This window comes from Barbus barbus, assembly GCF_936440315.1.
Source record: "Barbus barbus genome assembly, chromosome: 6".
Taxonomy (NCBI): Eukaryota; Metazoa; Chordata; class Actinopteri; order Cypriniformes; family Cyprinidae; genus Barbus; species Barbus barbus.
This window is the reverse complement of record NC_136734.1, coordinates 26,515,527-26,530,218: the sequence shown is the minus strand read 5'-3', so window position 1 is coordinate 26,530,218 and position 14,692 is coordinate 26,515,527. Positions and strand designations below refer to the sequence as shown.

Here is a 14,692-nt window from a genome sequence, read left to right as displayed (position 1 = left end):
AAGAATCAAGCTCCGGTAAAGCATCTACTATAATATAGTGAAACATTATTAATATACAGTATGTCGCTTACAATAAAATTTCTGTAGTCATAATATATAATATTATATAATATAATGTTAAATAGCTGTCAATGAAACCTGCTTATTAAAAAGCTGCTTAGTAGAAATGGATTGTGCAAACAAGGCACCCCCCCCACACACACACACTTTTTTAAAGGTCCTGGCATCAAACCTGGCACCATGTATCATTAAACCAAACAAACAATATTAAATACTTCAAATAACAATAAAAACAAAACATTTAGACCCTAAGCTCCTCCATATGCGTGAGTAAGTGAATGACATTGATTTTATGTCATTGACATTGACATGATTGACATGATTTAAGATCAAGTGTACAAACTACTCTTTCTCGCAGATTCATCCAAAACAAGGAGCAACAACAAAGAAGGCACAATCTCCTTCAGACTTGAGACAAGATTTAGGGACAGTTAGCAACAACCTTAGGATGAGCTAAGCAGCCTTGATGTCTGATAAATCTGAAGAAGGTCTGAAATATATTTATGCAGAACCTTAAAAAACAAAAAACAAAACCTTGCACCCTATAACTAACTGAGGCTAAAGAGACCAGCACTGGTGTAACACTAAACTGTTTTTAGTCCCACCTGATTCTTGAGGAACCCCAGAAACACAAACAGAAGAATTGGGCTAAAAAACTTCTAGGTATAGGCAATTTGTTTTGCAGAATTTTTTTTGTTTATACTGGTTGAGAGTCTCAAAATATCACATCCTTATAGCAATAAATAATAATGTGATATAAATATATATCTTCTGTAGAAGTCTCGGGACCATAAAATAAGTCCAAGTATTGCATTCAGAGGATGCAATACTTGGACGAAGTAACCTCAACTGAACAAAGCTGGTTGCACTTGTGTGTTATGTTACAAATTACACATTACGAGTTAAAACATAAATGTGAAAATAAAAATACATTTTATGAATGGAACCATTTAACAGTTGAGAGTGTGTTGACAGTTAGATGGTTGAGCTGCAGAAACCCAGCAATGAGGTGGCTTTGACAGTTACAGATTTAAAAAAACAAACTAACTAACTAAAACAATGAGAATAAACCCTATAACACAAATGATTCAATCGTGCTTAAAAGAGTTTACAGGATGACATGGTTCTAGAACTGTTACTTTGTGTAAAGAACCTTAAAAGAACAAACTTTTTATAATGTAGGCTACTTTTGGAGCAAAATATTATGCAAAAGTATTACAACCATAGTGTAAACTAAGCTGTACTAAACTGTAAAATGTCACATCCATAGAAATACATTTTTATCCAGAAAAGTCCTGTAACAAGAGAGGAACTTTTTTTTTTTTTTTCATTATGTGTCAGGATTAGCGGGTATTTAAAATGAATGATTTTATTTTTAGAACTTTCAAAAAAAAAAGATCCATGAAACAGTGGAGTTATTGCTTCTGTACAAAATCACTTCCTTCAAATGAGGTGGTGGCTTGGTACGTCCAGACTCTTGTTAGGGATTCCTGGGATATTTCACATTTTTCATTGACCGCAGAATCACCAGCAATTATATCAAGTAGCAGCACCGAGCCTCCAACTCCCTTAAGTGTATTAGAGGGAAAATCGACCAACTCAAGAGGGGCAACAAAACCGTTTTAGTAAAGGTACAAACAAACACTGGTAAACTGTCTCTGGATAGAACACTTCTAGAAGAACAAACTGATCCAGTGAGCCCTTTAATAGTGCTTCACATTATCGGCAGTCTCTGTAATACCCTGTATTTTAGAAAGCTGGAAAATAACTATAATTTATGACAGAATTACCACAGCAGGCAGGAATAAGGTCTAGTGTGTCGTATTCAGTTCGCTGTTACTGGTAAGTTCCATTCTTTATTGTGGTGCGTCTGGCTTAAGGAAACCGCATACATCTCTGGATTTGGCATAAAGCATTTTGTTTAGTGTTTAGACTACATGTCGGATACAAAAACAGAACACACACAGATGGCGACAAAAACCAACAATTTCTTTTCAGAATTGATTTCCTTGCTAGAGTAACACTGCTTAATAAACATTTGTTCTTTATTAGCTTTGTTTCTTATGTTTTCTTTCTTTCTTTTTTAACTTTGCTCTCTGTACAGTTCGTTCTCTGTGTAGTGTTGCAATAAAACATTTCATCACACCTTCCCTCACAAGCTGATTGGGATATAATCTTTTATCCTTTCCTATTCACATTTTTCACATTTAAAAAAATAAAGAAATATAAAGAAATGTGTACAGACTCGGAGCAAAGCTCAAAACAGACATGTATAAAGCTATTGTGGTACAGCAGAGACTGATTCAAACACTCTTAAAAACTCCTAAAAGAGAACCGACTTGTCTTTTTTCTGTAGTATCAGTCACAAATTTTAATACGCCATTCTAAGCTAAGTGCAGCTGAGCCAGGAAATGGGCCATGCAATCCCAAAGAAAAGGAGTGCTGAGGCATGTCGCCCCTGAGGCATTACCAGATCCTGCTTTTAGAACTGAAGTTCAAAACTGCCCCTGTAAAAGACGAATCTGAACAAGAAGTATTAATTGGGAGCTTCATAAAATGGGTTCCATGGGTGTGTGCTGCCTGCAGTCACACAAGATAACTAAGGCAAAGCCAAGTATGTGCTGGATGGTGTAAAGCTAAACACCACTGATCTCTGGAATAATGAATCACGGTTTACCATTATCCTCTCTCATGGATGACTTTGAGGATGACAGTATAAAGCTACTTGACCAAATTTATGCAACACTATAAAGTTGGTCAAGGAGAGAAAAAAGGGCACATAAACTGGCACATATACAACTGAGGCATATGTTTTGTTCAACCCAAATGTGATTGTTATTTCTGTTTTCTGATATACTAAGATCTACCACCAGGTGCCGCTGCACAACATGACCAAGAACACAACAAATCTCAATAGCAGCACTGTTTCATCACAGGAAGTGTAAAATTACACCAAGGAACGGGAGAAATCTTTATGTAGATATGCAATACTGTGGAATACAGTTATATGATGCAATATATTTATTTTTACTTTTTCAAATAATTATTCAAGAAACTAAAGGGTTAATGTAACACACATTCATGTTTATTACAGTTTATACTCATAATTTCCTCTTTTGTATAGTCAAAAGCATTCTGGCTGCAGAGTGTCTCATATAAAGCTGGAACTAAAGAGTAATAGGCCTACTACTTGTACCTCAAACATAACCCATTCAGGGCCAGATTTCTCCTCCTACCCTATGCTACCCTCTCATTCTTCAAATTCACATCTTAATTTTAATTATTTGCACAATCTTTTATATGAACAAGTCGCAGCATAAATTAAACAAGTTGTAAACTAGTATTTGCCATTCACTAGAGAGCATTAATGATAATATTTGAAAAAGGTGGTGGTGTAGAGCAGTGGTTTTCAAGGTGCTCCTTTTGTCCAAGACAATATTCGAAAGCTCTTCTGTCTAAGCTGATATCCTCTAATACTTCTGTTGTAATAAAAAAAAACAAATAAACCACAAAATATGCTAATGTTGTACATCTTTATATTTTGTAATTAAGATTATGTTAATATAACTAAATTTATTTTAAGATGTATTGAAGCTTGCTGAGGCCACCTAAACTGCTTTAGGTCTCTTGTCTATCTGACAGTATTTTTGTCTGTAAGACATGAAAAACCTTTAAACTTTTTTATAGCTCATTTAAATTTCACGATAAGCCAACATCGAAGTTAATCTTGGCCAGCTTGACTTTCATATTTCATTTTAATGGTTTATTAGAGTTTATATTTAATGAATTGTTAAATACATTATTTTGGATCAGTTGATGTTTGATGTGTAAACTAGAATTATGACTAAACACTAATGAACGTTAACCCGTTTTTCGTTCTGAAAATCGTCATTTATATGCGCTTTGTTTACGCGAGAGTATGTCATTAAGCCGCGACCACAACTTTGACCAATCAAAAGTCAGGATTGACCCCAGCGTTTGTTCTGTGGAAAGAAGGCTTCGGCTCGTAGCGAAAAAGCGATTACTACATTAATGCAGGTTAACAACAGTATCGTTGTGAGCATTCAGAGCGGGTATTTATCGAGCTTTCACCAAAACCAAGTCAGCGAAAAGCTCCATTAGCAAGAGGAAAGTGTGGGCTAATTTGCTAATGGCAATGCTATAGTAGCTCATCTGGCTTGTCTCTAGTTTTTCATTTCTGAGTGATTAGGAAATACTGTCGCAGCGAGACTCCAGAAGATGACCGTTTCCTTTTATATAACATTAATATATCACAGCGATAACTAATAATATAGGTTTCCTCTTTGTTTTTATGCACAGCAGAAGAATTCGCTATGAACTCGAAGCGCAACAACGCAGTGTCGGTACCAACAGCAACAAGCAGCTCATCAGCGAGTGCTTCTCACCGTAAACAAACTATAATCAATTCATCCCATAAGGGAGAGAAGGATGAGTGCATGCAAAACACAGTCCGGGACAAAAACCTGTCCATCTCCACACTCAGAACGCGCCTCGGACCGACCATCCGGTCCACTCTGTCCGCGGCGGTGGACACCCTTCTGGGCGAGATCGTGGCGGTGCTGTCCGAAACCCAGCGAGAGCTGGTGACCAAAGAGCAAGAGAACGAGAAGCTGAAGATTCGACTCGAAGTCTCAGAGAGAGAGCTCAAGACATTACAGGAGTGTCTGTGTAGCGCACAGAAATTAATCGACCAGCTTCAGGGTCCCTTTGGGAATCCGCCCATGCCGGGTCCTCACGTCTACGCCACGGCTGGACCCGTAAACTCGAGCCGCTTGACCCATCGGAGTGCGCCTGAGCCGGATCCGCGCTGCTTTACCGGAGCTGAACCCGAGTTGAGTGGCGCTCTGGGTGATGCCATACACGGCTTTGACTCCAGGGAGGAATTCAAGAGCTGCCACCTCTCCATTCAGGCGGATGGGACGGTGACGAACAGTTTTTATGACCCCATAAACGTCCATTCCTCTAACATCTGTTCAGATATGAACCGACCTGGTAAGACAACACACAATGTATTACATGTAATGTGAATTGTTGATGTGCTAACACAGAAGCATTCAGGCATTAGACAGAGTGGCAACAACACTGAGTGGTTTAGAATAGAGATGCACAATATATCGGTTCCATATCGGTTATCTGCCCATATATTAGATTTTTAAATATCTGTGGATATTTAATTGTGTATACATCTCTCTCTCTCTATTACTCTCTTTTTTCATCTTATTTAACTAATATTAATAATCTATAATTCTGCAAATGTAATATTAATAATTAAAAATTCTCAAAATGACAGTTTTTCATTTCTGAATTTAATGTCTAAATTGTAGTTTTTCAAATGATTTGATTTTATATTGTAATATTAAATATTATAAATAGAATTATTTTAATACCATCCATTTATTGATTATCAACCATAACCTGAAAAAGTTTAATATTGGTGTATCCTTGTTTCTCTAGTTTAGAGATCAACAGTTATTCATGTTTTACAACTTATTCTGATTATTTTATGCTTGTGTGTCTGATAACCATACCAATATTTCTGTTTTTTAAAATAATTAATAGCCTAACTATAAATCTCAAATAATAAAATCCCAAAATGCATGAAAATTTTACAATAACAACAGTTAAAAGTAATAAGGTCTTTGTTGGTATTCGTGAGTGTTTTGAGACAATCTGAAGAACCAATAATCCATTTTATTGCTGTTGTTACTGTTAAGATATTGAAAAAATGTCTATCTTTAATGCACACAACATCTGCTATTCTTAACTGAACATTTTGGAAAAGACAGCTTTTGGTTGACTCTTTAACAGTTTAACAGTTTGATAATTGGTAGTTTGCAGCTGTAAATACCTGTAATAAAGGTGAACTGTCTGGCGTTTAGCATTATAATCATTTTGTCAGTGAAAATTACAGATATCACACTATATGCAAGGTATCTAATATTCTTGTGAAGTACAATGAGAAAACAGTTTTGCAAATTTTCTACCTGTGTATAAATGTGTGATGTTTCACAGGTGAGATGGTGGATGACAGCAGAAGACTCGCACATGCCAGACCCCAAAACCCTCCCTCACACACTAGCTTCTCTGTAAAAGAGGAGCAGGTTCCTTCCTCTGGACAGGTGTGTGTGCGAGGAAGAGAGGCGCCCACAGATGCTGAGCACTCGGCACAGAGTGTGTGTGATCTGGCATACGTCCATGTGGTCGAGGAAGAAGGAGGCCCCCGTTCACACCATCACCAATCCAAGCCTACACCACCGCCCCCCTCCAGGCCTCACAATGGACCCTCCTCCAGTAGTTCACCATCACAAGGAACCTCTGGACTTAGGTCGGCCCAGAGGGATGCTCCTGGTTTGGGTATGAGCACAAGCAGGAGCCCAGGGGTGGGCGGCTCATCGCCAGAAGAGCCCATACGGCGCTCCATCTCTGAGCTGATGGGAGAGGCACCTGGGGACCGTCCTCACTTGTGTCTGGAGTGTGGCAAGACTTTCCGTCTGATCTCTAGTTTGAAAAAGCACCTGAGGATCCACACGGGAGAGAAACCGTATCCGTGCACCGTCTGTGGCCGCCGTTTCCGCGAGTCTGGGGCTCTTAAGACTCACCTCCGCATCCACACGGGTGAGAAACCATATTCCTGCTCCGATTGCGGAACGCAGTTTCGTCATCTCGATGGCCTGCGGAAGCACCGCCGCACACACACCGGTGAAAAACCATATGTGTGCAGCATCTGCGGGAAAAGGCTCAGCCGCCTGCAGCATCTGAAACACCACCAGCGCATACACACGGGAGAGCGGCCGTGTTGCTGCCCACTTTGCCACAGAGGCTTTAAAGATCCAGCTAGTCTGAGGAAGCACCTCCGTGCCCATCAGGGTGAGCCTGGAGCGGATGAAGCAATGGGAATGGCTGGTTTGGGAGAGGGAGATGGAGGATCCATAGATGATGAGGATATGAGGTTTGGGATGTGGGGGGAAGAGGAAGGGAATGAAGGCGAGCCTGTGGTGGACTGTGTTTAGTCACATATAAAGAGTTACATATAAAGAAAACAATAAACATTTTAGTCTTTTCGTGAAAAAATAAACAAAACTCTGACTTAAAGGGCTAGTTCACCTAAAAATTACTCACCCTCAAAATTTTCTTTCTTCTGTTCAACACAAAAGATAACATTTTGAAGAATGCGGGGGAAACAAACTGTTTCTGGAAGCCACAGACTTCCATACTATGGAAAAAAAATACTGTTTGATTACCAACACTGTTTTGTGTTCAGCAGAACAAGGAAACTCGTACAGATATGGAATAACTTGAGGGTGAATACTGATTACAAGAATTTAAATTTTTGCGTGAACTATCCCAACTTTTTTTAAGGGACAGCTTTTTTTTTTTCTTTTCAAAACCGAAATGTGGCGATGACTATACAACAGAGGTTACATCTTGTCCTGTACTTACAAAAAAAAAAAAACAATGTCTGTGGCAACACTTTGTTGTAGAGACATTTAATATGGTTATGTAAATTTATCATGATGACTCAAATATCCACTTACTTCAAGTACATATTATATCTCATGACATCTCAGATGTCACATCATATAGACCAGGACATGTAGACTTGCAACCTTTTTATTTTTTCTGTGTACTGTATTTTAGTGCAGGGGCTGTTGGCGCTCCAGTGGGACTAACAGGGTATCATATCTGTTGCTCACATGTTATGGGTGTTGTCATTGGTGTGATAATCATTTTAATGTGCCCTCTTAGAGAAAGAGCTATGATGAACACATTAAAGCCTTAACTGTGGATTTATTGCACAGGCTCACACACAGATGTGCAGCAATAGCTGTAGTATAAGGTATAAGTTTAAGGTGAAGAGTATCTCACAGGGTGCTGATCCAAAGAATCAGAATTGTGACTGCCAGGGATAATTCAGCTGACTCATCTGTAAAAATGTATTTACATATCCAACTTAGCTTTGTATTAATATGCAGATTGTTTTGGCTTCTCTTTTAGGTTGAGGTATGATGAGCCAGCACAGAACTCAAGTAAACTTTAAAAGTGAATATATGAGGGAAAGTGTGTGTGGTTTTGTGAAAACATCTTTTTTTCTTTACTCTCTCTTTTTTTATATATATCTCATGAAATGCCATTTTGTACATTTGACTTGTATATTCTGTACATTGAATTGAAATGGGTTAGTCTTAAAAATTTCAAGCCAAGAACTGGAGCTTAAAAAGATCCATGACAAGTGTTTTAATAATTCTGAACTATTTAAACTCTTCACTTTGTTACAATATTCAGTATGTTTCTGTGCCCACATGTGATGTTGAATTTAGAGATGTTGTTGCAGATGTTTGAAGGTTGTGGTCCATCTGTATTTGATTCAACAATAAGTTCAACAAAAATTATTGTTGATTGTCTAGCTCCAACAAATCATCAGTGTAAAAAGACCTCATCCTTAGTAAATATGCTGAACAGAATGTTTGATACCATGTAAAGGTCCATACTTTTTTGCTAGTGTTAAACCAGTATTTTGGGCTGGTCTGCAACCTTATAAGTATAAGGCTGTAATACAAGTTAAGGGACAGCAACACTTTGGCCAAATGGAAGGGAAGATTCTAAATAGTTGTTTGTAATGTTTAGTTTCAATATATGGTATGATCAATGTAATTTTTCATTCTCCAGAATTATACATCATAGTAAGAAATCAATACAGGAAAATCTGCTGAGATTTCTTTTGCTATCTCTACTTGCATATCCTTTAATATGTATTTTCTGTCATTATACTCTTTAATTAAGAAGGGCACAGTCATAATCTTCTTAATATCTATAACAATCAAGCTCACTCATATTCGGAATGATGTACCAACAGTATACTAATCATTTAAAATTAAAAATGTTCAAATAAGCGATTACCAGCATTCTTTTGTGTTCAACAGAAGAAAGAAACTCATAGTTATGGAACAACTTGAGGGTGAGTAATGATGACAAGAATTATAATTTTTTAATGAACTATCCCAACATATTTTTTTAAGGGTCAGCGTTTTCCTCTTTTTTTTATTCAAAACTGAAATGGGCGATGATTAAGGGGACCCAAAGTGTGCCAAGAAAATATATGCCACACCATTATACCACCACTACAAGCCTGAACTGTTGATACAAGGCAGGATGCATCCATGCCTTCATGATGTCTTTGCTAAATTCTGACCCTACCATCTGGATGTCTTGGCAGAAATCGAGACTCATCAGACCAGGCAAACTTTTTCCAATCTTCTATTGTCCAAATTTGGTGAGCCTTTGCAAATTGTAGCCTTAGTTTCCTGTTCTTATCTGCCCGGATTGGCACCCAGTATGGTCTTCTGCTGCCGTAACCCATCTGATGTGTTTTGTGTTCAGAGATGCTCTCCTGCATACCTCAGTTGAGTTAAAGTTACAAGTGGTTAATTGAGTTTGTGTTGCCTTTGTATCAGCTCAAAGTCTGGTCATTCTCCTTTGACCTCTGGCATCAACAAGACGCTCAGAACTACCACTTACTAGATAATTTATTTTTTTCGGGCCATTCTCTGTAAACCCTAGAGATGGATGTGCATGAAAATGCCAACAGATCAAGAGTTTCTGAAATACTCAGATTAGCCTGTCTGGCACAAACAACCATGCCACGTTCAAACTTCAAAGTCACTTAAATCATATTTCTTCCTCATTTTAAGGCTTGGTTTGAATTTAGGCAGATTGTCTTGACCTGGCCTGCGTTCAGCCCTGAAAAAACAGTGCAAAATATTTTTTAAACTAAAAACTCTGGTGCGCTGAACACCCTGTTCTGATGATGCAAGAGTTCCAACTATGGCAGCTGAGAAGTCCATTCTTTGTGTTCTTTTTGAAGAATTTCCTGGTGAAATCGGTATAAATCTGAGTTTAATACTGCAAAATACGCTCGACAAACATGTCTTCTAATATCTTCAATTGTTGCGTATACCCAGCTGCAGCGGACACATTTGTAATGGCTTTACTTGGACCCATGTGCGAGCTATCTCTTTAATACTATGTAGTTTATATACATGTTGCTGCTGATAGGGCTGACATTTTTTGACACACCCACCAAACAAGACAAAACGTATCTCCAAACCCCGTTGCACACCGTTTCCAGGAAACATGTCGTTCAACCCGGAAACCGAAGCAAAACTTTGTGTGAGCTTGAACGTGGCCCCATGTCTAAATCCCCCAAAGGCATTAAGTTGCTGCCATGTGATTGGTGAGTGTATAATGTATGTATATGAACAGGGCTCATGAACTTGGTCAAGAAACAGGACAGTGTTATAGGTAGGGCATTTTGTGAGGGAGTTCATGACTGGGATGAAATTAGAAATATTTTCCTCTGACTGTATTCATATATAGTATATTTACAGTTTTATGAATAGTCTTTCTTTTCTGTGTGTTGACTCGGGTTATGCTGGGGTGAGACAGTCTGACTCACAGGGTACAACAACAGAGAAACTACTTGTATTTTGAATTTGAACAATGTTGAAATGGAAAAATGGAAAGTCTATCATTTTCAATGGAATAACATCTGTTATCTATCAATAGATTTGCTGGTTAATATTTTTGTAAAAAAACTTCTTTTTTTCAGGAAACCTCGATAAATAGAAAGTTCCAAAAAACTATTTATTTGAAATAGATTTTTTTGTAACATTATAAATGTCTGTCTTATTGTCATTTTAGATTAATTCTCATGGACTTTTACTTTTTCTCTTCACTTTCCTGCTTCCTTTGTTCTATTTTTGCTGCCAGCTATCCGTTATTGTAAACACTCATTAATCGGCCCACCTGTTCTCCCTTTAGTTTGTTATCACTGTGTATTTAATGCTACCTTCATGTGCCAGCAGAATTGTCATAAATATGAGTTTCCTAATCAGAAATTAGACGTGAACACCTCTCAAGTCGTATTTACTGCTGGGAAACTCGGAGATCATTTTGATACCAGAGTTTCCGAGTCAACATTAAATATGGTGGAGGGGACAACCACTGCTGTTCTTTATTAGTTTTTTCCACAACTACATCACTTTGTCTTGTCGCTAAAGTAGTGTATTTATAGGCTATATATGAACAATCATTTATGTTTTATAAACAGTAAAATGAGCATGTATTTTACCAAAATTCCAGAATCCTCATTAAGCTGAATATCTAGTGCTGCGAATGTTTATCTGATTGTCAACCAGTAGGATGCTACATTTTATTCTTTCCGATAACAAAGTACTTGAATGCTACAAGCTCATAATCATTACTGTTATTAAGGGGGATCATTAAGTGGGAGATAGGAAATTTTCGATTTCAAAGGCAGCCTAAGTTCCTCTTTGCTTACCTTTCATTTGTATGGTATTGTTTGTGTCATACTCTGTTTTGAATGTTTGGATTAGCCATATCTTTGTTGTTGGAATTTAACTTAAAGTATAAATTAACATGACAACGAGTTTAGTGTGTCCTTGCTGAAGAAATGTGTTTTAATTTGAGGGAAAAAATCTTACTGACCCTAAAATTTTGTAATTCTACTGCATGACATAACACCAGCTTTACACCAGCCAGTGCAGTTTGTCACATCTAAGTATAAAAAATGTCTAGAATTGTAACTTCCACGGTGTCTGCTTTAAGTATCTGTTGTCAGTCTTGTTCTATACCATTTCCCATCACTCTCTTCAACTCCCAAAGATTTTCGTTGTAAAAAAGCCACTGTATTTTGCCACAGACGATGAGACATCGGTCAGAGAAAGTCTGTCCCACACTTAGTTGATGTTTGGCCAGAGCTCTCCTCCCTGGATTCTGAAGTGACTCATATATCTGCTCAGGCGTGATTATAGTCTCTGTGATGTAAGTCAGGACCACTCTGCTCTTTGAGCCCTGCCTCCAGTCCTTGCTCTCTATGCTGCGGTAAGCAGGTTTTAATGTCACATTGAGGGTAAGTTTTGTTGGGCTGAATGCGCATCCTGCTGCTCTGTGTCATCAGATTGTTATAGTGATTATTCTGATGTGCATTGTTTTTCATTGACAGAACTAGTCATGCGGGATTGAGCTCTTAAAAATAAAGTTTCTCTGTTGGCATCTGTGATTCCATGAAGAACCTTTCTGTTCTGAAAGGCTTCTTAAGATTCTTCATCAGATTTTTAAAGAAATGTTCAAAAGAGTTTTTTTTTTTGGGGGGGGGGGGGGGGGGGGGGGGTCTACGTTGTGAAACCCTTTATAATGAAACTTTATAATGACTTTATAGAAAGTTTATTTTTAAATGCATTAAAGAAATGGATGCTGACATGGAGTGCAAGTTTGCTTTTTCTATATGTTTTGCTTTCTGTGTGCATGTGTGTATTTTAGCATAAAATTCTTTGTGAGTTTGAGCAACTGCGCATGTCCATTGTGGGTTTTAGAGCTGCATGCCTATGTGTAGCCAAAAATGTAATATCTGCCTGTGAACTCTGTGTGTGTGTGTGTGTGTGTGTGAGAGAGAGAGAGAGAGAGGAGCTCTCATGTAGTCATTTCCTCAATGACCGAAAGCAAACATTCTCACTTTTCTTAAAGGAAGTGACTCAACTCACTTTCTCTAACATTGCCTCTCCATCATCCTACTCTCACAATTTTTTATTTTTAATCCTGAATTTTCCTTTTCTCCCTGTTTATACATGTTCTCTATAAAATCACATTCTCTTGGGTCTTCTTTTATGAGGGTCAAATTTCAAAACAATCATATCTTTAGTTTTAAGTTTTCTCCTCCCCTGGTAACAAGAACACACTGAAAACAACTTGTGTAGAATTACCTTGAAACAATTTTCACTCTTGAAATAGCTAGTCTAAATTTCACAGATAACTAAAAAAAATAACACATTAAATTAAATGTGAAATTTTTAAGTAAAGAAACTGAAACAGCATTTTCTTGTTGCTCTAATGCTCTAATGATCTTTGTTTTATTTACTACTAGCCTCTTTAAAAACACTGCTTTATTTTTCATCCTTTATAAAAAAAATACCATGGTAGTAATATTTTTGCCACCTAATTATTAATAAAATGTCATAAAAATAAAATGTTGTTAGAAATCTCTTTTTTAAAGCCACTGGTGGCAAATACCACCAAAACAACAACAAAACACCAATTGTATTTTCACAATGTTGCTGTAGAAATAATACAAACAATTGTAGTATTTTTTTCTAAGGACCTGTACATGGTACTCTAAAGAATACCAGTTTATGCTTAAGTGTATACATATACAAAAATACTTAATGGAATACCATGACACTATTATCCCTGCTGAAAAAAGAGAGAATGGTTTGTTGCTTGAAGCATAACTGTAACCACCGTAGATATTGACCCCAGTAATTATAAATTAATTACCACCACCAATATTTGAAATTTGCACTGCTCTGCTGCACTCCATTGTGCAGGCCTCTGTTTGTTGTTATTGTTTTGTTTTTTTCTTTACAGACAATGGACCTCAGTTTTCCAGTAGCAAATTCAAAAAGTTTTCTTTTTTTCACAAAGCTCATTTGCATTCGCTGTTTGGTCGCTTGTAGCTTGCTGCTTTTAATTTCTCTCCAATTTCGTCACTTTCTCTCTTGCAAGTTTGGGTAATCCCTTCTCTCACCTCCTTGGACTTATACTTTTTGGTCAGTCCATATGAGAGAACCACTTCTGACACCAAGTTTTGTTTATTCTTCACATATAGACCCAAACACAGTCATTCCTTAAGCAGTGTCGACATCTTTAATCTTAACCCTCTGACCTCTGCCCCGTAGTCCGGACACACCCACTTAAAGCCCCATACATAACAACACAGTAATGGATAACAAAAAAACCTTACATTTGAAGGCTGATGTTCTGCAATGTAAAATGATTTAGATGGCCAATCAAAACAAAGTAGGTGAGGTTTACAGAAGCAGAGCAGCTTTGACTTTGAAAGAGAGCTAGGTATGGTTTAGCAATAACAGCTGTTTTATGATATCCAGTGATGCCAACCACTCTACTTTTTCTCAAATATGGCTGTTTTGAATTGAAAAGTGACATATAGGCAATATATGCATAGGCCTACAAATAAATGTATGTATATTTTAAAATATTATTTACAAACAATATTATAAACAATAGTACCCCACAGTGTTCAAGACATGGTTATGGACTTGGGTTGAAGCCAGTTTGCTTGTCTTCCAGGCTGTCCAAGCTGACAAGAAGTGTCCCACATCTCTAAGCTGGAAGACTAACCAGCACATGCCCTTTCAGCAGAGGTGTTAAAAGAGTTTTTAAAGAGATTTTTAATTCACATGTGGCAAATTGCCCTCTTGCTCCGCTTAAGTAGTAAACACTACAAATTCATTAGTGTTGCGCATGCAAAAGTTATGGCCCAGGGCACCGCAGCTGGCATTTCCACTGCCATTTTTATGTTTACTGACCGTGACAGCAGTGGAAAATCGCGCGCATCAGCGTCATCGGGCGCTTTCTGAGTTCGAAATAAGGGGAAAAGAACGTGACGAGGAAAAGCACCAACATCAAAACCTCTATGAGTCCCGCTCCTGTACTGCTCTGGCCCTGCGCCAGCTCGGCTGCCCGTGGATTGGCTCTCGCTTTGCCTCTCCTCCTCCTAAACTTTCCCAAACTGTGA

General features: G+C 37.8%; 1 protein-coding gene across 4 annotated transcripts; it reads left to right on the top strand.

The window, feature by feature from the left end:
• The first annotated feature begins 3,994 nt into the window (after positions 1 to 3,994).
• On the top strand, positions 3,995 to 8,974 carry LOC306871389 (uncharacterized protein). Of its 4 annotated transcripts, none has more exons than XM_079419264.1 (3): positions 3,995 to 4,192; positions 4,381 to 5,073; positions 6,094 to 8,974. In XM_079419264.1, exons 2-3 carry the CDS (start codon positions 4,395 to 4,397, stop codon positions 7,089 to 7,091), a joined length of 1,677 nt encoding a protein of 558 aa, XP_079275390.1. In that variant the 5' UTR covers positions 3,995 to 4,192; positions 4,381 to 4,394; the 3' UTR covers positions 7,092 to 8,974. The 4 variants fall into 4 exon arrangements, with proteins under 4 accessions (XP_079275390.1, XP_079275393.1, XP_079275392.1 ...); XM_079419267.1 differs by having other exon boundaries at positions 3,995 to 4,133; positions 6,094 to 8,968; XM_079419266.1 differs by having other exon boundaries at positions 4,011 to 4,098; positions 4,384 to 5,073; positions 6,094 to 8,968.
• Positions 8,975 to 14,692: the final 5,718 nt, after the last annotated feature.